Below are 24,405 nucleotides of genomic sequence, written 5' to 3'. Positions count from 1 at the left end.
GCTTAACTTGCGTATAACGCCATGGTTGTATCTAATACTTCAAAATACTTAATGAAATAAATTATGTAGTTTTATATCACGTATTTTGGTAAGCTCAATCGGTATGCAGAGCCCCATAGTAATTTTCTTCGCCTTGTACATTTTGGATACTTACTAAGGTGCGTAAGTATAAAGTAAGATGTGTATGTTATAAATAAATAGTTTTTACTCAAATATTATTGAAGGTAAAAGACACCCACATAGCAAATTGACTTGCGGTCTAGTGCTGGCTAGTTATTCTGGTCATATAATGTGCCATTATTGTTTATACCATTCAATATAAGTTTATAGCGATATGTTGCGTGCTCTCAGGTAGTTCTAATGATTCATGTTACGCGATTGTAAATGGTAAATGTCGAAGATGTTATTTGAATTGCTTATGCTTCGCAGCTAGTTGCACTGACTTGGAATAGCTTACGGCGATTTTTAGCGCAATAATAAATAACGACTGAGAGATATAATATTGAATAGGGCTCACGATCTAGTCGTTGTTAGTTTAAGTACAACGGGTTTGTAATATTTATTGTGTCACCGTTAAAAAGTCGAAAACTACGTTACTTTTAGGTAGGAAATAGTTTGTTAAGTCCTAAAGTATTGATATATTTCTCTCTATTATTATTAGGACCATCGATCATTATGTTATTGCTTAGTTAATATGTTATACATATCACGTATTTGTTACTTTGCGTTGTAAATAACTGAAAATAAGATTTTTCTGAAAAAATAATTAATCATTCGATATGATAATAGAGTTAGTGCGGTGCTCTAGTGTTCTATGGACATTTCAGAAGACTTGTTAAGTTCTTAATTTTGTAGTCTTATGTATGTTATGTCCTTTTTACTTGTTCTAACAAGCTTAATGATTTGCAAGAAACTCACAATGCTTGGTCGTGTTACTAAATTTATAAACATTAACAAACGTGACCGAACTATTCTCAAATGCGATTATTAGTCGATCAACACAAATGTTTTGTAAACAATGAACGGAAATATACAACTTAAGAAAACCACTGTAAGCGTAGATGGCGTCTAATTAAAACGTACAAAACATGATTCCCGAAACGTATTACCGAATATTTTTCTCTTTTATAATGTTTTCTTTGTTTGCCCTTTGTAAAAGTTTTGATGAATACAAACCAGACATAGCTCGACTTGGTAAAACAAAGAAATCCAAAATGGGTAAGTTTTTAACAAAGATTTGTGATAAAAAAGCTGATGTGAAAAATCCATCTTACAGCAATTAAAGTGCGATTTCGCTAACCGCGGTATTCTGAGGCAAAAAATCCCCGTTTAAAGCATATTGTTATCTCTGTTTTGTCAAATATAATGACAAGGATGTCGATATGTTTTATACAGAGTTTTTGGTCTAAGAAACCAACGGTAACTATATGCGAATTAAACTTATTTTTTTTATATTTTACAGGTGAAAAAACAGCAATAGGTACTTTTACTAATGTTATAACCCAGATACAAAATCTACCAACCATGGAATTCGGACGTAAATTCAGGACTCCTTGTAAGACTGGGAACAAATGCGGAAAGGTTGAAGTCTATTGTTATTTTTTAATGAATAAACATAATTTATTTGTCCACTTTTGTATTACACTTATTTTTTTAATAACATTTTTATTGCAGGTAATAAAAAGACTTATGGTACCAAAATTGGCACAACTGGAGAATACAATTATGGGTATAATGAAAGAGCTGTCAAAAATGCCTCCCGGTGCCCGACTGCCCGACAAATATACTAAGACGGAACCGATAAAATTATTATTGGATCAAAATTATAAGTAAGATTTTAAATTAATAAATCATTTACAATTATACGCTATATGTATTACTAGATTATAGTTCGTAAAGGAGTAAATTACAATAATATTGCCATCCATCTGTCATTTAAAAAAATAGAGACAATTTTTTTTTCTATAATTTTTCAGCAAGGTGACATTTACGTACAGATTAAAAAATAGTCCTTTTTCTCTACGTAATGTTTGCTATAAATTTTAACTTAACTTAGAAAATATTAATTTGTTTTTAATGTTATAGAGAAGACGTATGCATGGACAAATTGGAGTCTTGTTTGAAAGAAGATAAACGACGCAAGAGGATCCTGAAAAAGTTATTCTTTAAGAAATACAACGCAATGCGACAGGAACTTATCGGTTATGGTGGAAGACGACTTTGGGGAGGAGAAGGGAACTTGTTCTATAAATGATGAATAACTATTAAGCATGACTTTATTTGATATTTAAGTAAAATCTAAGAGAAAATTAAACTTTTATAAAATAAATCTTGTCTCATTTTTCTGGCCCAAAAATAATCAAAGTTTAGAGTTAAAATGTTATACTAGTTTGGTTTACGAAGCCAAAAATCGTATTACATCTGGGCCTTTGTCCTATTAAATAGGTATTGAGGCCTTTATTTAAAATATTATTTATTGGTAAAACAATTCTTGAATCAATATCTGGATATTCTCTTTATAACGTAAAGATATGCAATTATTATTATTTTACAATCGTTCTCAATTCATCCGAAATGGACAGATATTTCGTGGTTGATATACCAAGAGCTTAGGTTTTTTAGGCATTTTTGCATAATCAAGGGTTTTAGTAGGTCCTTTTTTGTTGATAGTTGCATAATAACTGCAAAACAATGTCTGCAGATTATGTTTTCTTCCTATTTGTAATCATTTTTCTCCAAAAACTCAAGTAATACAACCAAAAATTGTAATAGACGATTACAATTTTTGTAATTAGATAATAAAACGCCTTAACTATTGCTCTTGGGCACAGATAAAATTTCAATATTAGAAAAAAAAAATAAAAATTAAAATTAAATTAATTGGAATCCTTTAAAATAAGTAGAGGAATGGAGGAATTTATTTAACAATATTAGCATAATGATAGTATGACATTAGAATTGTTCAAGAGTTGTATTTTCGCTGCGTAAAATATTTCAATAAATGTTATATTGTTAAAAAAACAAAACTACTCAAAAACGTGTGGCAGTTACAGCAGAAAGTGGTGAGTTTTAGACATCGTGATTTTGTATTCACGTGTTTGTTTGTTACACAATAACATTGTGTACTAAGGTTTGCCGACAAGGAACAATAGCTGAGTTTTCGTAAACAATAATACATTTTACAAACTTTAAATCTAACGAAAGTTGCAAGTACTATACTGCTGAGTAACTACGGAACTTTTAGTCACTCTTATGAGGAAACTTTTCTAAGAATAGCTTATGCAATTATGACCTAATTTGATTACAAAAAGATATTGACCAATTCAGTACAAATCAGAACTTTTTTATCCTAGTTATTGAGAAATATATTAAAATGTGTGAAAAGCAACTGAAGCTTCAAATTGTGATAGTAATATTATGTGTATTTTTAAAAGGATTCCAAGCAGTTGATGATAGTAAGTATTCCAACTTGTGAAATAATTAAAAGTAAGTATGAAACCTCTTTCGATCAAACATCTAAATTAATTAAACAAAGGAAAATGAAATGTGTCTTTTGTCTATGGTTTCTGGTTAATCTTATAGATTAGGACGACAGAATATCCAAAAACTTTGAGACTGGGTTAAAATTTACCGCGGTTAATTACATATTATTTTTTATTTTTAAACAATTTATACTTTAATGATTATAATCATGAACATTTATGGTATGGAAATCTATTATTATAGCTTATTTTAGTGATGGCAACACTTCTTGTTAGCGCGCATATTTTAGAAGCAGCAACGTGTTTACCCCCGAGCGAGCAAGCGCCTGCGTGTATCGATAACACGCGAATATTTTGTTCATGCGTACGAAACATAAATTATACTTGTGATTTGTCTTAAGAAGCTATGTAGCCACACCATATTTTATAAGATATTCTCAAACATCTATTTTAAAGGTGAAATATGAAATGATTTACTTCGTACCTCGCCTTTACTACGCTCAGATAGGCAATGTTTATTAAGGCTTGTTTTAAATAAATCATTTTATTCCATTTCTGATTAAACATTTTAACGTTTAAAATGTCTATTACCAACTAAAGAGTTAGAATGTATTTTAATAAATTTGAACGTGATATTCATTGCCGTAACACATGTCTGCAAAAACATATAGCACTCATTCTCTTTGAAAAAAGAGAGAAAACAATATTTTTCTTAAAACGGTTTTGTCTATGGAATCTCCCGAATAGAACAATCGCTACACAATATTCATATCTTTAACACGTGGAAAACTGGCAGGAAACAGAAGTAATGTATTAATATCGTTAATTTCCTTATCAGGTCCCTTATTCACGGTGACCAGAGCTCCTCGATACTTCGGCATTCTACAAGACCATCGAGGTCAACCACTCTCAGTAGAAGTTTCTGAAGAATACATGGATCAGGATTACATAGCTACTAACAGGTTAGACCTCATAATACTTTATTATAATAAGAAGTTCTTTGAATAGATTCTTCTCGAATGGCATTTTTTTTTCGAGAAGAAAAAAGTTTACTGCCTACTTTATCTAGAAGCTAGCATTCTTTAAAAGATGGAATTGATACGGTCTGAATAATACTGTATTAATTCCTTGTAGGTCAAAACAATTAAAAGTTTTCAGTTGTAGTGTTTACTTCTCGCTTAAAAAGAAAAATAAGGGCAGGTTGTTACTTTTTTGATGCGTAGAGGGTAAAAGCGCCATGCTTTTGATTATAAATCGAGAAATAATATTTATTTGCTTTTAAAATATTAATATAATCTATAACGATTTTGATGTAATTCCAGGAGACGACATAGGATTGATTGGAATAAGTAAGTATTGCAGATTTCTTACTTCGCAAAGTAGCATTTTTATTCCTTGACTGTTTTGCATATAATTTTTTTTCAGGACTCCATTGGATATGGATGATTTCGATGATGACGAAACAGAAGAAACTTTCGATGATAAAGACAAAGATGTCAAACTACCCTCCAAATTTAATCTCCAAGCTGGTCCAGTTTGATTTAGAATTTAGTTCTTAAAGGATTTTGTTACAATGCAGATTTAATCTTCATGAAGTAGATATGAATAATTAAAATATCAAAATAAGATTGATTTATTTTTTACTTTTTACCTATTTATTTGAAAAAATGTGATGTCCACATAAAGTTCTGGTTTGTAAGATGCATAATCTGTTAGGCTGTCAGATGTTATAAGCTTAATCCGAAGTAGGTTTTACTCGGAATATAATGTTTAAGGATTTATTCAACTTTAGAAGGAAATAGACAAAGTCGATTAACATTTACTTAATGTATTGACTAAATAAAAAAATAGAAAATCACATTTTACAATAAAAAAAAAAACAAATCAATCCAAATCGCTGTAGATATTTTCGAGTTTTCTTTCGTCTGAATCTGGGATTGCTCCACCTGGGAATAGAGGCATACGAGCTACCTCCATGGACTCCTCAGAATAATCAGCTGATTCATCTGAATATTGTTCTTCGAGGTGGTCCTGGTATATCTTCTCACATTCGCTCGGATGTTCACTCTTTATCACGCTAGGATGGTAACCAATCGCCTCAATCAAACCAACCGTTAAGTACGGAATTTGAGTTGTTATTTCGAAATGTTTATCTGTTGGCCAGAAATGCAGAATCTTAAAAGCGATCGAAATTGTGGGATATTCATAACAACTAAAAGTGAATTTGGAGTTCACCAAAGCATGCTTGAAAATTGTTAGTCGATCTGAATATGCGAAACATTCAATTTGCTTGGTTACTTTCATAAAATTTTTAGGGCAAACGCAAGTTATTCTTAAATGTTAGCGATACCCAAAGAAGTATTAGAGACCAGTTTTATTTAACATATAATTGGTTTCTTACACTTTAAATAAATAATATGGAAGGAAGTAACAGATAGGGTATCGTTTGAAATAACTTACAGTCAATGTGATCCGGTATAACCACAGTAGCAACGGTCTTCGCATGATCTTCTTCGTAGTAGTCTCCAATAATTTCTATTCTAGGACCGCCGTGCACTTCTTGCCACTCCGGTTTCTTGGTACAGTCCGGCTCCAAATGCCGACGGCCGTGGCCCCGGTGGACGTTGGGCGGGGGTATTTCTGTCAATGGAACGAAGCTCTGCTTCACCTCGTTACCAACTGGCTTTACCTTTTTGAGCCTAAAAGAATGAGATTTAGAAATATGGTACGGAGAACTTTAAATATGTAATTGTTTTGATTAATTTAAAACGTCAAAAGTGGATAAGGGTACGGATTTCCGATCACGGGGTCGGGGGTTCGATCCCGCCATTCGACTATTATCGTAAATCATATCCTAGCACAAGCCTAGAGCTTAGTTGGAATGGTAAAAGAAATAATAGTACACTTACAAAAAAATCCTAAAGCCTAGTCAGAGATGGATAAGGGAGTCACGAAATGACGAATGATCGATCTCGAGGACGAAAATCAAGTACAACGATCCTAATACAGAGTGAAATAAGGACAGGGATATGATGATGAATACTTTAACGTCTTCTGGTGTCTTCTTATGAAAAAATACACATTTATATGCATTAATTTATATGACTTACTGGTCATCGGATGGTCTGACTTTTTCCTTTTTCGTTTTTCTTACCGGATATGTTGGTGCAAACGTTTGAGCACGTGGTCTATGTTGATAGTCATCATGAAGACTTAGGATCCTGAGTGAAAAATTAAACATTTTAATAGCAGCAATGCTATATCGACATTTCAAACTTCAAGTAGTAAGTAAAGTAGTAGAAGAAGTTGGATTCTTGGATGGAAGTTTATTCTATAGTTTACTTTAGTGATAAAGACATTTGAAATTGATTGACATTTGATTTCCCAAGTTTTCTTCTTTTTTTTGCACATTTAACCTGACAATTACTGCTCGTTAAAATATATAGAAATACACATGTAAATTATCTTCAAAGAATGTACGAATAAAATTCACTCACTTGTTCACAATAACACTGCCTCGTATTTCAGAATTCACATATTGGTTTAGCAAGCAACTGACGAGATAGATTAATATTTTCATTGTTCTGAACCAGCTGGCATGTTTCCACGCGGTAAATAAGACAAAAGTGTTTAGGATTGATCTTTTAAAGCTCGTTCAGTTATCAGTAGTTATCTGGGTTCATTGCAACAATACCGGCCGGGTATTGTTACAGGCACAATGGTACAGGTGGCCGATGATCTTTTTGTTGTAGAGCCACGTCACGACTGCCAGTCTGATTGTGATTGCTGCACTGGTACATTTGGATATCATGGTGTTTTCTGAGTGTCTTAAGTATAACATAAATTATTTATTTAATTTCCACTATTTCACTTTAGATTTAAGGAAAACCTAATAAAGTTATATTATTTTTAAGTGACCAAAAAAGAAGAAAGTTATCAATTCACCTATATTTTGTTATATTTGTACAATAATTACATTGTATCGATTTAAGTTGTTTGCAACAGGATTTAGAATCTACTTTTTTTAATAACTTAACGAAAAAAGATTTGTTGATATTAAAAAAAAAACTCAGTATTTGTAATGCTATACAAATGTAATATTAAAAGAATCTGCTCTTCTTCTTCTTGTAGACGACGGGGTCCAGGTGCCAGGTCTGATTGCCGCCACAAGAGACCAGTGTGAAGCAACCACCGTACACAATCGGCGGGTCAGTATCTGGCACGCAGATGTTGTCCTGGCAGAATGTTGCGGTGCCTGAAAACCGCGAATATTTATCGATCATTATTCCTATCTCTGATCTTCCAAAAGGAACCAAGGGGATGCCAATATTGTAACTAACCAATTAATAAGTTTAGCATTGCGTCTTTTCTTTGAAAAATACAGTATTAAATATTGAGGTCTACAGTACCGTCTACTTTTCATCATAAATTGGGAATAAATTTGAAACTTGGTCCAATTACTTACCAACATATCCAGTGGGACGGGCCTGTCGTTTATTCTTCACGTAATCTACCACAGCCTTAGAGAGTGCATAGAAGTGCTTGCTGGCTTTGTACCGCATCTTGGCAAGTGCCATGTCACAGTCGCTCTTGTCCGCTCTACAGTGGTACACCAGGTTGCGTGTGTTGATCTTAATCATTTCTTCTCTTAAGACTTGGTACTTGGTATCGGTGTGCAGGAGTTGAGCGAAACGGACGTTGACTAAATGTATGTGATATGTAAGCAGTTATAAAGAGATACGAAGAAATTGAAGGTCAAGTTGGAAGTAACTGCCGAGTAACTAAAGAGTTCTTATTGGATTAGGATTAAATTAAATGTCAACCTTCTAGTAACTGAAGACTCAGAAAATACTAAAGTACTAAATGTAATTATAAGTATTCTAGATTTTACAAAAAAAACTTACGTCCAGCACCAACCAAATATCCATCAGTTAATCCCACATAGTTAGCTAATTCTGATAAAACATATAACAATACAAAAGATTTCATCTTAACAGATGCTGTACCTATAGGTAAATAAAAAATATGACTCGTATTTGCAAGTAGCAAGTTTGTGAATTTTATAGTCCAATTACTTTTAAAATAATTGGTGATTAAGTAATTCTGTGATTTGTGACTAAGAAAACAATTGTAGCATAAATACCAGACTGGTGTTTTGTAATAAAGAATACATACGACTGTATACTGTTCTCTGATTAATTCCTCATTGAGTTCTCATCTTATTATACATAGCGAATATGTTGTACAAGTTAAAAAATTAATAATGATTGTCTTATCATTTGTATACATGAAGAATATACAAACTAACATCGTGAAAAGATCCTGCTCCAAGCTTTAAAACCTTAAGGCTTGGAATAGGACACGACCTACTTTAAGTAGACAGTTGACATTCGCCGTACACTGACCGAAGTTAGCTGTTGTTAAAAATGCTATCTGTAAAACGCCGACTGCTACCGCTGCACTCGAAGTAGTCCGTGTACAGAGGATCTTAGTTGCGTGAGTCAGTTGACATCTGCGCAGCACTTGGATCATTTAATTACCCGCCGGCTTGTGATTAGATAAGCATTGTATTCACATTTCACGCTTCAACAATAATCAGCCGCTACACCTTTTATGGAGACAGGGATTTTGATGCAGACCTAAGAATGTTTTAGAGGTTATGATATACGTATTCATTTATTTATCATATTTTTAATATAGTACATTTCATATTCCAAAAAATATATATATACAAAACATATTAAAAAAAGAACACCACGGCTGCGGAATTATTATATTATATATTTTTGTGTAGAGTTAAGTTTTTTAATTTGTAAGTGAACCTTGTTAATTTTATTTAAACTGCGAATTTCTTAAATGACTCAAATTTTTTTGGTCTTTGCGTCGTAATTAAGATATTTTTTGGCAAAAAATTTATTTCCCATCATTTATTCATAACTAACTTAAAATAAAATAAAATTCTCATCTTCATTTTTAATTCAATTTACTGTCGTATATTTTAATGTTGGTAGCTCTACAAATGCATAGTTCTATACTTGTACAATACCAGTCGACAAATACCATACTGTTTCCCTCCCTGTAGTAGGCTGGGCATACAATCTACGCAATTGATCTTCCACGTACAGCCAGTTTACTATTAAGCTGATACTGCTTAATAATTATAAAATAACTAAACACATAGAATACTTAATTCTGTTTAATATAAAACATAATCCTTGCATTGAAACAAATAGTCTATTATACTGTCATTTTTAAATGTATCGTAATTCGTAAAAAAGAGTCTTTATTGCAAATCAGTGGGGCCAACTTTCGTATGTTTGTCATAACTACCAACATTCGCATTCGCATGTTGGTAGTTATGACAAATATGACAACGCATTCAGATAATTTCGGGAGTCGGTTAAAAAGAAGAGGAAGGCACTTACAATGTATGAAATAAGAGTGTTACAAAACAGACATTTATACAAATTGCACACGTCATCTCACGCACTAATTGTACGATGAAATAATACATCATCGGCTTATCTGGTTGTTGGAAATCGCAAAGATATTGCGGCGCCAATTACGACCAGCCATTGGAGTGCATTGTGGTATTTTGTCGGTGCGGACCACGCCGCGCCGTTTTGTTGTCAGATTTCATAGGATAATATTGATTTATTGGCATGCAGACAGAATATTTTCAATAAATAGGAATTAATTTATATTATTTTAAATATATTATACTCGGTCTATGTTATTTCAGAATATCTTAATCAACGTATTACGTTTTTTTTGTTCAACGAGTACAATCGGAAAAGATAAAACTAATATTATTGCTGTGGAAATATGAATGCATCAAAAACTATTTAAAGACCGGACCACAAAAGTCAAAATCGCGTCTCACTATTCTTTCCCGAATACGTCCTTCATAGTGATCACGACCGAAATATTTTTTTCTTGGTTCATGCACTTCAGACGCCCTTGTAATTATTTAATAATCTAGTAATTGTAGTACTATATATAGCTAGTGGTCGCCCGAGACCATCCGAGTTGAAAAAAAAACTTTAGTAGCCTACGTATGTGTTCTTCCAGACTGTGTTCTATATTTATGCCAAATATTAGCAAGATCCGTGCAGCCGATCTGGAAATAACACCCATCCATTCATTCAAACATTCGCATTTATAATATTAGTAAGATTACTAGGAGTCTGCGAAAAATAATTATAGATAGATTAATATTAGAGTTAATTCTGTCTTCCAAAATTGGAAGGACCACACATAGGGAACTAAATTATTGATGTTACTAAATATAAAAGCAACGTACGGAGCTATATTTTATTCAACACACAGCCTAAGATTATTCGAAACGTCCCGTAATCGCAGTGGGTGTCTTTCAGCGTTTGATGGATGGACAACCAGACGTACGTTTGCTGTTGCACGTAGATTTATAGCTGGGATATCTATTAAACTTGTTACCTTATGTTAAAACTTAACATAACTATATCTAGTAATAAATAGAAAAGTAAGCGATTTTAACTCTTAAGCAAAAGCCGATAAGGTGTTTGTTCTTTTTGTTGTGTGTAAGAATAAGTTTGCAATTACTTGTATCTGTTCGGAGGTCGCGTCTTAATGCGATTTTATTAAATATGATTAGCTTACGACTTTGTAAGAGTAATAAGTAAGGCCTAAGTAAATCATTAGAATCTTTATCTTAACTAAAAGTGTAAAAATGGTTATTAAGGGGAAGCGTTTGTTTGTTTGTTTAAACGCGCTAATCTCAAGAACTGGTCCGATTTGAAAAAATATTTTTTTGTTGGATAGTCCATTTATAGAAGAAGACTTTAGGCTATACAACACGCTGCGGCTAATAGTTTTTTTTCAATTCCGCGCGGACGCAGTCGCGGGCGACAGCTAGTGTTACATATGTACAAAAAATAATGTTTTATATAATAATTTAATTTATATCTTTTGTTAGATATTTCATCAGTGAAAACCAACGGTTAACTTCAATGAATGCTATGTATATATCACGAATTACTAAAAGGATCTTGAATGTAATTACGTAAATGATATTAAATAGCTTTCCCGTGTACAGTCACGTGCGATGCGGTGCGCGGTGTAATGGGGTGAGACGGTTATCATCGCTATTGTACTGTGTACTGTGTTAAACTGTGTAATGTGTACAAACAGATACAGGCCACCAACATTGTTTGCACCAAGCGTTGGTAAAGGCGGCAATTGTAATCAAACTGCTAAGATATTGAAGAGGTCCTTAGGTTTTTGGGTATAAACAATTATTTTTTTGATTGACGAGAAATGCAGTTTTGCATGGGCAAATGTTAAAGGAATTTGCTTCGCGTAATTTTGACATTATATATTACAACCTCCATGACTGATATGTCGTGAACATTAAATATTTTAATATTCAGTCGGGGATACTTATATTTGTACAATATTTTTTATTTGCAAAAATTAAGATCTCTAATAATGAAAATAATATGACTTATGGTTCTTCAAGAAATGAGCGTACTTTGTCTCATAGACCCACAACGTATTTCACGTTCTACTGTTGCGGTTGTCTATAGGCGTCGATGACCACCCCGGTATTTCTGCCACTCGTTTGATTTCTACTCGTAAAAAAATAAAAAAAAAATAAAAAAAAATTAATCGAATTAATTATCATCCATTAATATATCATCAATTTAATCGATAAGATACACCGGTAATATTGAATCATTTATTCGCATGTCCAGTGTCATTCATTGAATAAAAAAAAAAGATTCGTCGTGATTACGATAACGGGTTCCATTGTTGCTACGCGTATCCGAACGGTCCATCAGATTCGAATGGTGAAAAGAATGATAATAAAAACTTTCGGTTGGCATACCACGGTCGTGACGTCATCAGCGGTTGCTAGTCAGATAGTACTGAATGATATATTTAATTGCAAAATGGCAACAAAAATTATTAAATACATCGACCGGTTTCTTAATTTTTTTTTCTTTTGAGTAACGAACACTTGTGATTAATATCGTTTTCTACATCACAAATATTTGAAAAAATAGAATTCTAATTTCAAAAATTGAAGAGCTAGCAAATAAAATTTGTAGCGTATTAATTAATTGTAGTTATAATAAAAATGTTATATAGATTTTAAAATTATTAATATTTAAGATTTATACTCGATTATGCAGCGAGCGTATTCCGGTAGAGCAATCGAGATATTCGTGGTGATAAAAGAACATTATACCAGCTGTATTCGTGCTTCCTTCTCTCTGTCGATTGGAAACAGTTGCATAGATTTAAATAGGGCTTACTAATATTTTTCTTTCCCTGGATATCCTATTTCTACACGAAAACATATTAACACTAACGCGCGAACATTTCGCTAGCACGATGTAAGTCGACTGTAACGCCATCTAGTTAAACATAAAAAACATATTCCCTGAAGTCGAGGCCCAAATTTGATTAAAAATAAGCAGCAATCATTTTACGTTACTATATTACTTTGTCAATTTTTTTAACAAATGCAAGAATGTATGCAACATGTCCCGGAATAATATTTAAAAGCATTGTCACATTACACGTTATAAAAGCTTTGTTTACTTAGTAATCGGCTCGCGCCAAAGCTTTGTGTTACGTTTATGGCTTTATGGCCAATAAATAACGTTTAGAATGGCAAAGCAACCGTATACAATTAATTAGTCTTATCCCCTCCTATATCTATAATGTAGGCATGTTACATACGCAATACGTATTTCCTAATGAATTAAGGGAATTTAACTTTTCAAAATATCATCGAAAAACGAAAAGGATTAAGAAAGAGTTAGTGAAAAATAAATTGTCGCTACTATTTCCTACGAACATCATTAAAAAAGGTCAAGGTTCATAGTCAAAGACCAAGTTAAAAGAAATTGGCAATTGCACGGTTTGTCACTTTGTCAACTTTAAAAGAAAACTGATATATGGCTTTACAAGAGAAATATCTTGCAATAAAATCTCATTGATGGGAGTTCATCATATGAATACATAAAAAGAACTTTCTAGAAAAAGTACAAAAATCCATGGAATTTCCCCTCACCGTTTCGAATGTCATATGATCGCAATCTACGAATTTGTAATGCGACAAACTTATTTGGCCCACTGTGAGTGGTAATGTCTTCATGCTTAGTTCTGTCATAAAATATAATAGAGAATGACACACATAACAGGATATTATCTCAAGATAGCTACAGTAAGAGGTATCTTGTGACAATTTTCTAACATTGACGCCAGTGAGGGGCGCTAGTGTGCTACCATAATTTAGTTTGACTTTCGCCCACCGGGTCAGATAACTTTATCGGTCTATAGTAAGCTCTGCCACTGCTGGCAACTGTCAGTTGGCGTGGCTCATATGAATAATATCAGAATCTCTCAATCGTTCGGGCGCTCCGGTATCGTCCGGGTCAGAGCGGCTCCAGACAACATCGCTATATTAAAGTTGCCCGGGGGCTAAATGTAAACAGCCGGTATCTGATTAAAGACTCGTGGCTTGATATCGCTATAATCGTTACCATCGGTTTTAGAAAATATTTCGGAAGTGACTATTAACTATTTAAATATTCGAAGATATTTGACAGAACCGAATTCGTAAATGATATTCAAACGAGTAGGTCATTTGAATTCTCCAAAAAAAGGTAATAATCATAAAAAGCATATACTCTAATCTTTCATGAATAAATTCTAATTAAATTCCTCCTCATAATTACATAAATATCTCAATAAAATTAATGAAAAAAAATGTATTCGATTATTTCGAAATACCTAGTCTTGGTAGTGGACATTGGATAGTGCAATCGCATCTGCTCGCTGCTTCTTCGATCGCACATCAGCTTGTTTAATATAACATTAGTGACCTGTGACTATGTTATATTCATATTCTGTTATTATAGTTTCATAAATGTTTATTAAATTAATATAATAAAATCGGACCAAATAATATTAGGCGATTCGTTGGTCGTTTGTCCCTTCTCCTATAAAAAAAAAAACTTACCGACACCATATCAATATCACGAACAATAACCATAGCCGAAAAATCAGCTTGAGAGCCGTGCCTAGTGTCTCCAAGGTTTTTACTACTTAAATGGAACATCAAAGAGTAAAGTATTGATATGACAGGACAGATGACAGATGCATACTCTTTGCCAACCTTGCAAAGTCGAGGTTGCTAGTTTACAATAAAATAATTTTGAATACTAGATCATAGAAATATGCATCAATAAAGATACTCCTACGACCACTTTCATATAGTTAAAGACATTAAACTACCGTAACATTGCTTTCAGGTAATAACAAAGCAAACAAGGTTTGTTTAGGTCTTGCATTTGACTTTATCTTTATAACCTAAGTATAATAAGAGAGTTATAAAAGAAGACTGGTCGACACTCCCCATGTTCTAGATTACGTTATCATGTAATGCCTCAGGTAGCTACGGTACTGATATCTCTATCTTTGGTACACTACCTTATTGTTATTACAATGGAGAACTTTGACCTTCACGTGAACAGATTATCGCGTTATTGTTTTAGATTTGACGTACACATTTTGTATTTTATTGTGGAAATTTACGATAAAAATTGCATTCACTGAAGCTCTGTTAACGTTATATTTGATTGAAAATGATTTTGAAGTGGATTATTTCTTTTCAGGTCTACATAATTTAAGACATTATTAGTTGGAATCCTTTGGCGCGAATGGCGCGCTTTCATTACAAAGTCAAACGTCAGAATGATTAGTGAGGGGACATAAACGTCGACATTCTAGTAAGGCTAGTGTTGCGCTAGTACACCGGCATAGTGTCGGTTTTCCTTCCTAGCAATAATTATCTTTTTATTTACCATATCGAATGTGCTTTTAAACATTAAATCAAAATTTCATATTATTTATATACATATCACTGTATTTTAAAGTCATATTTGGTAAATTTAATGTCTTACTCAGAGTCGAGCTTGCACCGGAACTCGGGGTAAAGGGCGTGCGTTGATAACACGTTAATAACAGCTTACGATTTTCAAATGCTACTATTATTTATGTTAAGGTTATTATTTTATAACCTAAAGGCTTTTCCCACAGTCTCTATACCAACTGTTATAGATTTCTACTCGTCTAAGACAGGTGCCCGAACGCATAGAGCCAATCGGCCCAAGTTCCAACGGTCAAAAAAAACAGTGGTAGAGCCCGCTTTAACATCTTCGCACGAATTGACCCGGCTCCCCTGGTGAAATACCACGACCACACAGAACACAGGCGTGAAGTGGAAGCAATTCCGCGTTTCGTCTATTGATTGTGCGGAGGCCTAATTCAGTCCTCTTTCCCTTCCTACCCTTTTTCTTATAAGGGAAGGATGGGAAGTGGAAGTGGACTTTCCGGATGAGAGGATGCATTGAAAGGGAAAATATTATGTTTCTGTGCATCCTCTTCTTCGTCCATTAAAGGTAGGCAACGCATATGCAATTGCGTATGTCTATGGGCAACAGTCACTTCGCTATTTCAACGATTTCAAGTGGCCGCTCGCTCGTTTGCCACCTTATTACATTAAAAAAAACATCGGGCAGATTGATCAGAAGGCCGATTGGCTCAAAGGTAAACAGACCCAAGTCCTTTATTTAATTTTTATATGTTACATTCTTTTATTAGCTTTGTTTATTGGCTTCATGTTGAATTAATGATTGTGCTAATCATTTATAGCGAAATAAAATGCATTCACAAACAAAGACATAAAGTTTTAATAACAGTGTTTTTATAACAATAATATTAAATATATTAAAGACCCGGTTTGAACTCCGAACATATTGAGCACTAGCTGTCGCCTGTAACGTTCGTGCGGAATTTAAAAAAAAAAACATAATAAGTAGCCTATGTGTTTTTCCAGATTATGTTCTACATCCATGGTAAATTTAATCCAGTTCCGTTGACCTTTTCTATAGATACTTTCAAACTAATTTCCATCGATTTAAACCTTCGCATTTATAATATTAGTAAGATTTTTGTTTTTAAATTATATATATTGTTGTTTTCAGTGCAGATAAGGTAAAGCAGTTTCTGCAATAAAACGGCGGCGGCAGAGAACTTTGCTTCAACAAATAACAAATTGATATTTAACAGCCGCTTTCGGACCGACAGTAATAAAATCCAAACAATTTCATAACCATATTTTAAATATATTACTAACATTTATTACGTAGTGTTTTGTACGCATTATTTTCGTTTTTTTCTTTTTTTTATCTGCTAGTCATAGCGTGATGTGTAGATAACCTATAACTTTTGTAACTAGCCAGTCAAAATTAAAAACTTAATTTACAACTCAATAAAAAATTAACCGACTGATTGTCTTTTATACATTACGTAAGCAGTTCATTAGTGTTTCTCAAACTAAATCAATACTGTTAGGAAGAAAATTCAACACTGTGCAGGTGTATCGGCGCAACACTAGCCTTACTAAAATGTCGACGTTCATGTCCCCTCACTAATCATTCTGACACTTGACTTTGTAATGAAAGCGCGCATTTCGCGCCAAAGGATTCTAATTAATAATGTCTAAAAATACTTAGGAGCTTATTGATTAACTCTGAGTACGGAAAAAAACTTAGCTTTTGTGTAATATTTAACAATTGTATTTTAATTTCTTACTAACGTGTACTTGACTCTATCAACCACCATCCGCTTGCGGGTGGCATGTTTAAACAAAAGTGAAGATGCTACTGGAAAAATTAAAAAGAAATCTATTATTGAACAATAAGGTTCAGATTTACTTAACACCGATAAACTAAGGACGTGTTACACTGATCCTAAAGCAGTGATTCATACGTAATACAATAATGGCTATTGGTCATGTCAAACTGAAGAATTCTCGCGACTATTAAGTTCAGATTCCTATGAACTGTGGAAGAACATTCGTATGGAAATGTCTAAGAAAGTTCGGTTTAGAGTATGGAATAATGGGCTTTAATGTTCTAACGAGTTGCAGATAGTATGTGTTAGACTAACGAAGTGCCGATAGGTGGGTAATGGAAAGCCTTCACGCCAAAGATGACATCGCGGCACAGAAAATGTATAGACTCGCTGTATATCAATCATTTCTTGTTGACATTTTCATAACGGTATTGAAAACAATTTTGTAATACGGAGGCACTTAAAAGGACACACAAACGTATAGTGCTGCCAAAAGTAAATGATTCGAAAATTTTTCTAAACTTTAAAATGTAGCTTTATAAAGTTTGATGTTAATTAGACAAAAATTAGAGTTAAAATAATTCGATCACATGTAATCTTTGTTGATTGATTTAAATCAATAAAGTTATGTTTATTTAATTAAAGAAATAACTAAAAATCTTATTTTCTGTTGATCGAATTCAATACATTGCTAGTATACTAATAATAAATTCATTTTGTTCAAAGTGAAAAGATAATAAAATTTTATTTAGTAACAATGAAGTCTCCATAGGTTTACTGTTCCAATATTTATTTCATAGATGAGAGGTTCCTCAGAAAGTTCATTACGTTTACTTACTCTCGTATACAAATTACACTTTAAGTTTTCTTTATCTGTACACATCTGTCAAACTGGCTAGTGTCAATCATAGATTAAGCACTAACGACTTTAAAGTAAAACCTTTTTTGGCAGTTTGGCTTTTATTTGCACAGTTTAGCCAACAAAGTCCATGCTTTTAAAGAAAACGAAGTGTTGGCCAAAATAAAACTTGTGTAAAACATCTATAAAGCAGAATTTATTTAAAAGCGAATTAGCGAATTCAATAAAATTTGATAATCTATACTTGTTTTCTTTGATACAACAACAATATGTTTTTATACGTGTTTCGGCAGTGAAAACACATAGTTAAAGTCGTAATTTCGCAATTGCTAATTGGCATAGTTGTAGAAATGTTACTTAGCGGTACCATGTTCATGTATAATGTCATAGCAATTTCAATAAATTTATTAATTTATAACTGAATTTGCAAGAACTAATAATACAATTATTATTAATATTAGCTTAGTTAATAATATTTGATATGCGAAATTAATTATATATATTTTAATGATGTCAAACAATTTAAGATTTGCTTCTCGTATTAAAATAATAATATGAGCGTCGGTAGCTCAGGGGTTGCAGTCTGCAGGTCCTGGGTTCGAATCCCGCCATGTAACAATGTGTTTTTCGATTTCCGATTTACATATGGACATTTATCCGACGTTCTTACGGTGAAGGAAAACATCGAGATGCAACCTGCACATATCTGAGAAGAAATTCAAAGATATGTGTGAAGTCAACCAACCCGCACTTGGCCAGCGTGGTTGACTATGGCCTAATCACCCCTAGCTTAGGGTATGTTCCGAGCCCCTCGGTGGGGACGTACAGTGGGCTGATGATTAAAATAATTATCTAATATAGAAAAAAAATCTTAATTAAAATTCGTCTTTATGTTACCAAACTGGTAATTTACCTAGGTTACAATTTACCTATTGTGTGTGTTTTTTTAAGAGAAAGAAGCAAACGGGCGGCGGCTACACCGAGGTATTCAACGACACCAGTTGACATCTGCAACACCAGAGGAACTGCAGATGCGTGGCCGGCCGTGTCAATATTCTATATTATACTAGCTGACGCCCGCGACTACACGCGGAACTAAAAACATTTAATTAGGAACCTAGAATTTCAACAAGACCCTTGCAGCTTTTCTGGAGATACCTTCTAACAAACATCCATCCATCCAAACATTCTTATTTATAACATTAATAAGATTTTTATAAAGAATTCTATGTACAGTTTTATTAGATTCGCGAAATATAAACCTACTACACTTTAAGTACCTAATTATATAAATTAACTAATAAACAGTGTTGTAAAGAAGGTCCTGTTAAAGGTGTTAACCTGTTACATTCTCTGTTATAATGTATTCCTGCATAATGTTAGTTTCACAAAAGGGGTGCAGTAGGCAAGTGCAGTACTACAATTGCTAGAATACGTCTACACAGAACAGTAACTTTAAGTTCGGTCAGTATTAATGCTGCACTATCTTACTGCACTACGTTAGTGTTTTACCCTCGTGTGAAACCAGCATTAATTAGGTTTAATCCATATTTTTACATTGTATTTGAATAGGTTGTCAACAGCGCTAAGTGCACTTTAAAAGTCATATCAATTTGCAACGCTCAGCGCACGTCGCACGTCGCACGCCGCACGTCGCACGTCGCACGCCGCACGCCGCACGTCGCACATCGCACGCCGCACGCCGCTCGCCGCACCCTGTGACAAGCCGCGCGCCCGACCATTGCAAATTGTAATGAAACATCACTTTACTCCATTAAGCTGTCTTTACATTATTTTTCAATCCTTTTTAACTTTTAATAACATGATTTATGAACTATTCAAGTTTTTAATGTCAATTCTATAAACTTATATCTTGTACATCTTTTAAATTATTTATCTCACACATAGTGGCTCTTGTTAAAAATTTCAGATGAACCCAAGACTTTTATCGAGTAATATTTTAGAATGGACACGGAAACACATAGCACGACTTAATAAGCTTGATTCTGTTACACAGAATCTATAAATTATTTAGTGAATCCTTAGCGACGTGACCTTATAGGGTGGTGACATTATAATTTACAAAGGACGTGAACGTCGAGCAATTCATGCTTCATTAATGTTGGACAATACGGCGGTGCGTCCATTCCTGGTCGTCGCGCGAACAACGCCTAAAGGCGGGATTTCATGGCATCTGATTCTGCAGATGGACGCAAACCGCAGGTAATCACGAGCATCCATGAACCGTTCATCTATTTAACTACTAGAAGATAACGATTCGCGACAGACCTGAAAGGACACCTACTTTTCTGCTCTGCAATAGACAAATAATACAAATTTTTACGAAACTTTTTCAGTGTTGGTTTGCGTACATATGCAGACATTTCACCGAGGAAACCTGCCTTAAGGAAGCTAAACGCCGCGCCAATGTCACGTCGGCCGATGCTCTTGTCAATTAGCTGTTTTTAGCCTATGAATACTCAATTGAGAAAGCCTTAAACGGTAGCGCGAAATAGCCAATTACGTGTGAGCAATATTCTAACAATGGACGTATGGTATTTTAGTGAGGAAACACAACGTCGCTTAGGACGCTCACGGGAAATATCTATATAATTTTTACGAACGAAATAATTCAGGTAGCATTAACCATTCAAATTTTTTTAGGGATACGCAGATACTTCATCTATTTCCTAATCCCTGAATTCTCTAATCTTATCTTGAAAAAGTTTTTAAAGTAATTCAATTTGTTCATCATCATCATCAGCTCACTATACGTCCCCACCGAGAGGCTCAGAGCCTACCCTAAGTTCAGGGTGATTAGGCCATAGTTGACCACGCTGGCCAAGTGCGGGTTGGTTGACTTCACACATATCTTTGAATTTCTTCTCAGATACGTGCAGGTTGCATCACGATGTTTTCCTTTACCGTAAGAACGTCGGATAAATGTATATATGTAAATCTGAAATCGAAATATACATTGGTACATGGCGGGATTCGAACCCAGGACCTGCAGATTGAAAGTTATTGACCACTGAGCCACCGACGCTCCCTATTCAATTTGTTATGAAGCGAAATTATTATGCCTAATGTTACAGAAAACTGTAGTTTTTTCTACCATTTTAACTATTTTCTGTGTATGAGAAAATTAAAGGCATAAAATTAAAACTTACGCTACCATTTCCACCATTCCAATCCATAGTAGTAAAGTTGTAATAATTTGAAGAATGCGATTCTATTCTCTGCTTCTACAAGCTACAGTCCGCCGATCTCTGGACGTTTATTACACTGTTTTGTGACGTATGCTCCTTATTTGGCGGAAAAGATGGCCGCTCGGAGCCAGCTCGAAAATATTATTGTTTGATTGTGTTCGGAGCGCTGTAAAGAAACTTATCTTGATATATAAATTGTAGAATTATACGTGAGCTTTATTGTAATACGATGCTAATACAACTCTTATTGTCCAGAACAATTAGTTTAATGACCAATAAAATTCCAAACAGAGATATGAATTAAGAAATATACGATAAGGTTTTGTTTAACGACAGAAATTTACAGCAATTATTAATTCATGACAAAGAAAAAAAAGATTTATGTTTCTATAATAATGTCATCTTAAAAACTCATATTAATAATGGGTTATAGTTAAATATAGAGAGTTTATATTTGGTTTTATTTATCCATTCTTAGACATCTGATATTAATGTGTTATGTACTTATTTAACACATGGTTAATTTACATGTCCATAAAATTTCCTACACTTTTTTTTAATATTACCACATTTTTTTCTTTTACCTAAAAACTATATCTTTACTAAAATTATTATACTAGTACCATTCCAACAAAGCTCTAGTCTTATACCAGTGTACTCTATACGAATGGTAGGATTCGAATTTGCGACTACGTGATCGGTAATCCGTACCCTTAACCATTAGGCTATTAGCGTTTCACTAAGGAATATCACTTAATGAACAATGTTGCAGTAAAAATACATTGATGTAAAGAATATTAAGCTTAAATGTATGATATTAAAATTGATACCAGTTCAAACATCTGTAGAAATACTTAGCAAAGATCTAAATTTGTAAAGATATTAAGGTCGTATGTATGGAACACGTAATTTGCAAGGACAAGCGCCCTTCGAGGCATAAGTCGTACGATCGATCATAGTATCATTTGCATGTATTTATTTCTATTCAATTTTAAACTCTAAGTCATAAGCTTAAAGCGTTTTTTTAATTTATAAATTGGATAGTGATGAAGTTGTTGAAATAAAACACAATTCTAATCCATAATCCATTTTATTTAACATATATCGCATATATTAGGTTTATTAGGTTCTTTTAGTGATTATAATAGTTAATTGAACCTATGAATGTGAATCATACCGGTTATATATTAAATCATAAAAATATATATTTAAAAAAACAATACAAATGATGCCCATAATCAAAAAACCAGATACCTCTTGCCGCGATGCTGACACATCTTTCTCGTCTTCATTTTCATACGGTAGCTGTCACCCGAGACTGCGCAAGATTAAAAATCTTAATTAATCGCTTATGAGTTCTTCAAAATTAGGTTTATATCTTTAACAAATTTCAATGAGATCCATGCAGTAGTTCTAGAGATTCTAAGAAACATCGGCATTTATAATATTGGTAGGATTTACGCATATAATACGCAATTGCGCATAATTGCGCATATAGTAAGATTCTCATTACTGCGCTTTTTCACCAACCTAGTCGGTATTACCCAATTGTATTAATTCCCTTGAGAAGATTTCGTAGCATATTCCAAGATGAATATACATCTTTAACTATAAGAAAAATTACAGATAACTCTAAACGATGTAATCTCATTACTTGGACCGTAGTTGTAGTCGATGTTGTTCATTTTATCAAATATCGATAATAAATTAAAATTATATAGTAATTGAGTGAGATGGAAATCTTGAGGAACGAGCGTAGATATCGCGCTGACTGATTACTAAAATAAATCGAACACATTAAACTAGATCTATAATAAGTTAACGATTCACTACACTAGTCCTGGTACATTGGACTTCGTATTGGATTTTATTGGAAATTTATAATTGACAAATGAGCTTTTGTTTTTGGTTCCAATGAACAAATTAAGAGTAAAAAGAGGTTAAGGTTTAATGTAATTCGCAATTAAAGCAAGATTATTTTATTTAAGCTTTACAGTCTTAACTAATATATAGTATATATAAACAGGCAGGTATTATCTTTTAGACAAAAAGCGCAAAAAGATTGCTTCTAACAATTATAATAATTTCGTGTGTAAATCAAATTATGATAAAAATATTTATGTTACTTTGTTTACTAAAAGACGTAAAATCATCAAATTATCATTACACATTATTTATCGTGCGTTTCTAAGACTAATATCCCAGTTTAAAATATATTACCTCAGTTTTTCTCAAAGATAATAACAATGATGACGAGTTTTATATAGATATGTTGATATCAGAAACCAACGGTTATACATTTAATTTTAGAATAGTTTGAGAATAGTTTCATTATCGACTTTGTTAGGAACAAGTCACGACGCCATAAGCTCAAGCCTTATCGTAACTGTTGTTATTTCGTGTTGCTAAATCAATCTCAAACAAAACTAACTCGCTCAAGGATAATACATATTTAATAAACATCGCTTTGTTGCGTTCCTATCATGATTTAGTGTAAAATAACTTTTTTTTTTTTTTTTTTATTTATTTAACAATACAATTTTGAATACAATTAAACATATGTTTAACGCTAAATAAACCTCATTGGTTTGGTATAAGCGTTAAGGTCTTCCGGACAAAAATATTTTGAGCTTGCACTTTATGTTTTTTCGTGAAATACATTTAATCAAATCTGAGGGTAGTTCGTTCACCAATCTAGGAACGATGTAACTTGCAGTGCGCTCACCGTATACATTTTTTGCGCCGACGGTACGAAACTGGTTTAGAGTTATCGCCCGCGTGCCTACAGGATGTTCAATTTTAGATAAAATACTTTCATTAAAAAAATATTGTTTTAGCATTACATATTTAATTTTTGTATATATTGGTAATATATTACAATGGTTAAAAAGTTTTTTTTCGTCGTTTTGAAATTTGTTTTTAATCTTAGGTGATATGATTTTTTTAAGTATTTTAACTTGTAGTCTGTATATATGTTCCAGATACGATTTATAAGTACGGCCGTAACTACCTAATCCATATTGTACATAGGATTCGGCCAGCGCGTGATATAGCATTAACTTTATTTTAAACGGTATACGGTCTTTTAAAACAGTTATATTTGCTAGAAAACATCTTAGTTTGTTGCAGACAAAATCAATGTGGTTGCCCCAGTTAAATTTGCTGT

The 24,405-nt window shown here is 33.2% G+C and overlaps 4 protein-coding genes across 4 annotated transcripts; 2 read left to right on the top strand and 2 right to left on the bottom strand.

The window, feature by feature from the left end:
- The first annotated feature begins 6 nt into the window (after nucleotides 1–6).
- On the top strand, nucleotides 7–2,254 carry LOC106118855 (uncharacterized). The gene is made up of 4 exons (XM_013313612.1): nucleotides 7–1,218; nucleotides 1,463–1,581; nucleotides 1,675–1,829; nucleotides 2,086–2,254. The coding sequence occupies exons 1-4, from the start codon at nucleotides 1,089–1,091 to the stop codon at nucleotides 2,252–2,254; spliced, it is 573 nt and encodes a 190-aa protein (XP_013169066.1). The 5' UTR covers nucleotides 7–1,088.
- Nucleotides 2,255–3,246: 992 nt separating this feature from the next.
- Nucleotides 3,247–5,072, top strand: LOC106118917 (uncharacterized). Its single transcript, XM_013313680.1, has 4 exons — nucleotides 3,247–3,455; nucleotides 4,321–4,444; nucleotides 4,805–4,831; nucleotides 4,908–5,072. Exons 1-4 carry the CDS (start codon nucleotides 3,374–3,376, stop codon nucleotides 5,020–5,022), a joined length of 348 nt encoding a protein of 115 aa, XP_013169134.1. The 5' UTR covers nucleotides 3,247–3,373; the 3' UTR covers nucleotides 5,023–5,072.
- A 294-nt stretch (nucleotides 5,073–5,366) lies between these two features.
- Nucleotides 5,367–7,123, bottom strand: LOC106118783 (uncharacterized). Its single transcript, XM_013313530.1, has 4 exons — nucleotides 6,980–7,123; nucleotides 6,593–6,703; nucleotides 5,943–6,181; nucleotides 5,367–5,635 (listed from the first exon to the last, which is right to left on the bottom strand). Exons 1-4 carry the CDS (start codon nucleotides 7,060–7,062, stop codon nucleotides 5,367–5,369), a joined length of 702 nt encoding a protein of 233 aa, XP_013168984.1. The 5' UTR covers nucleotides 7,063–7,123.
- Nucleotides 7,124–7,582: 459 nt separating this feature from the next.
- On the bottom strand, nucleotides 7,583–8,515 carry LOC106118782 (uncharacterized). Its single transcript, XM_013313529.1, has 3 exons — nucleotides 8,387–8,515; nucleotides 7,948–8,184; nucleotides 7,583–7,737 (listed from the first exon to the last, which is right to left on the bottom strand). Exons 1-3 carry the CDS (start codon nucleotides 8,469–8,471, stop codon nucleotides 7,583–7,585), a joined length of 477 nt encoding a protein of 158 aa, XP_013168983.1. The 5' UTR covers nucleotides 8,472–8,515.
- Between the last annotated feature and the right edge of the window lie 15,890 nt (nucleotides 8,516–24,405).

The sequence above is a fragment of the Papilio xuthus genome, unplaced genomic scaffold (genome assembly GCF_000836235.2).
Source record: "Papilio xuthus unplaced genomic scaffold, Pxut_1.1 DF827542.1, whole genome shotgun sequence".
In the NCBI taxonomy this organism is placed as follows: domain Eukaryota; kingdom Metazoa; phylum Arthropoda; class Insecta; order Lepidoptera; family Papilionidae; genus Papilio; species Papilio xuthus.
Note: the sequence above shows the minus strand (reverse complement) of the source record. Positions and strands in the feature narration are given on the sequence as shown.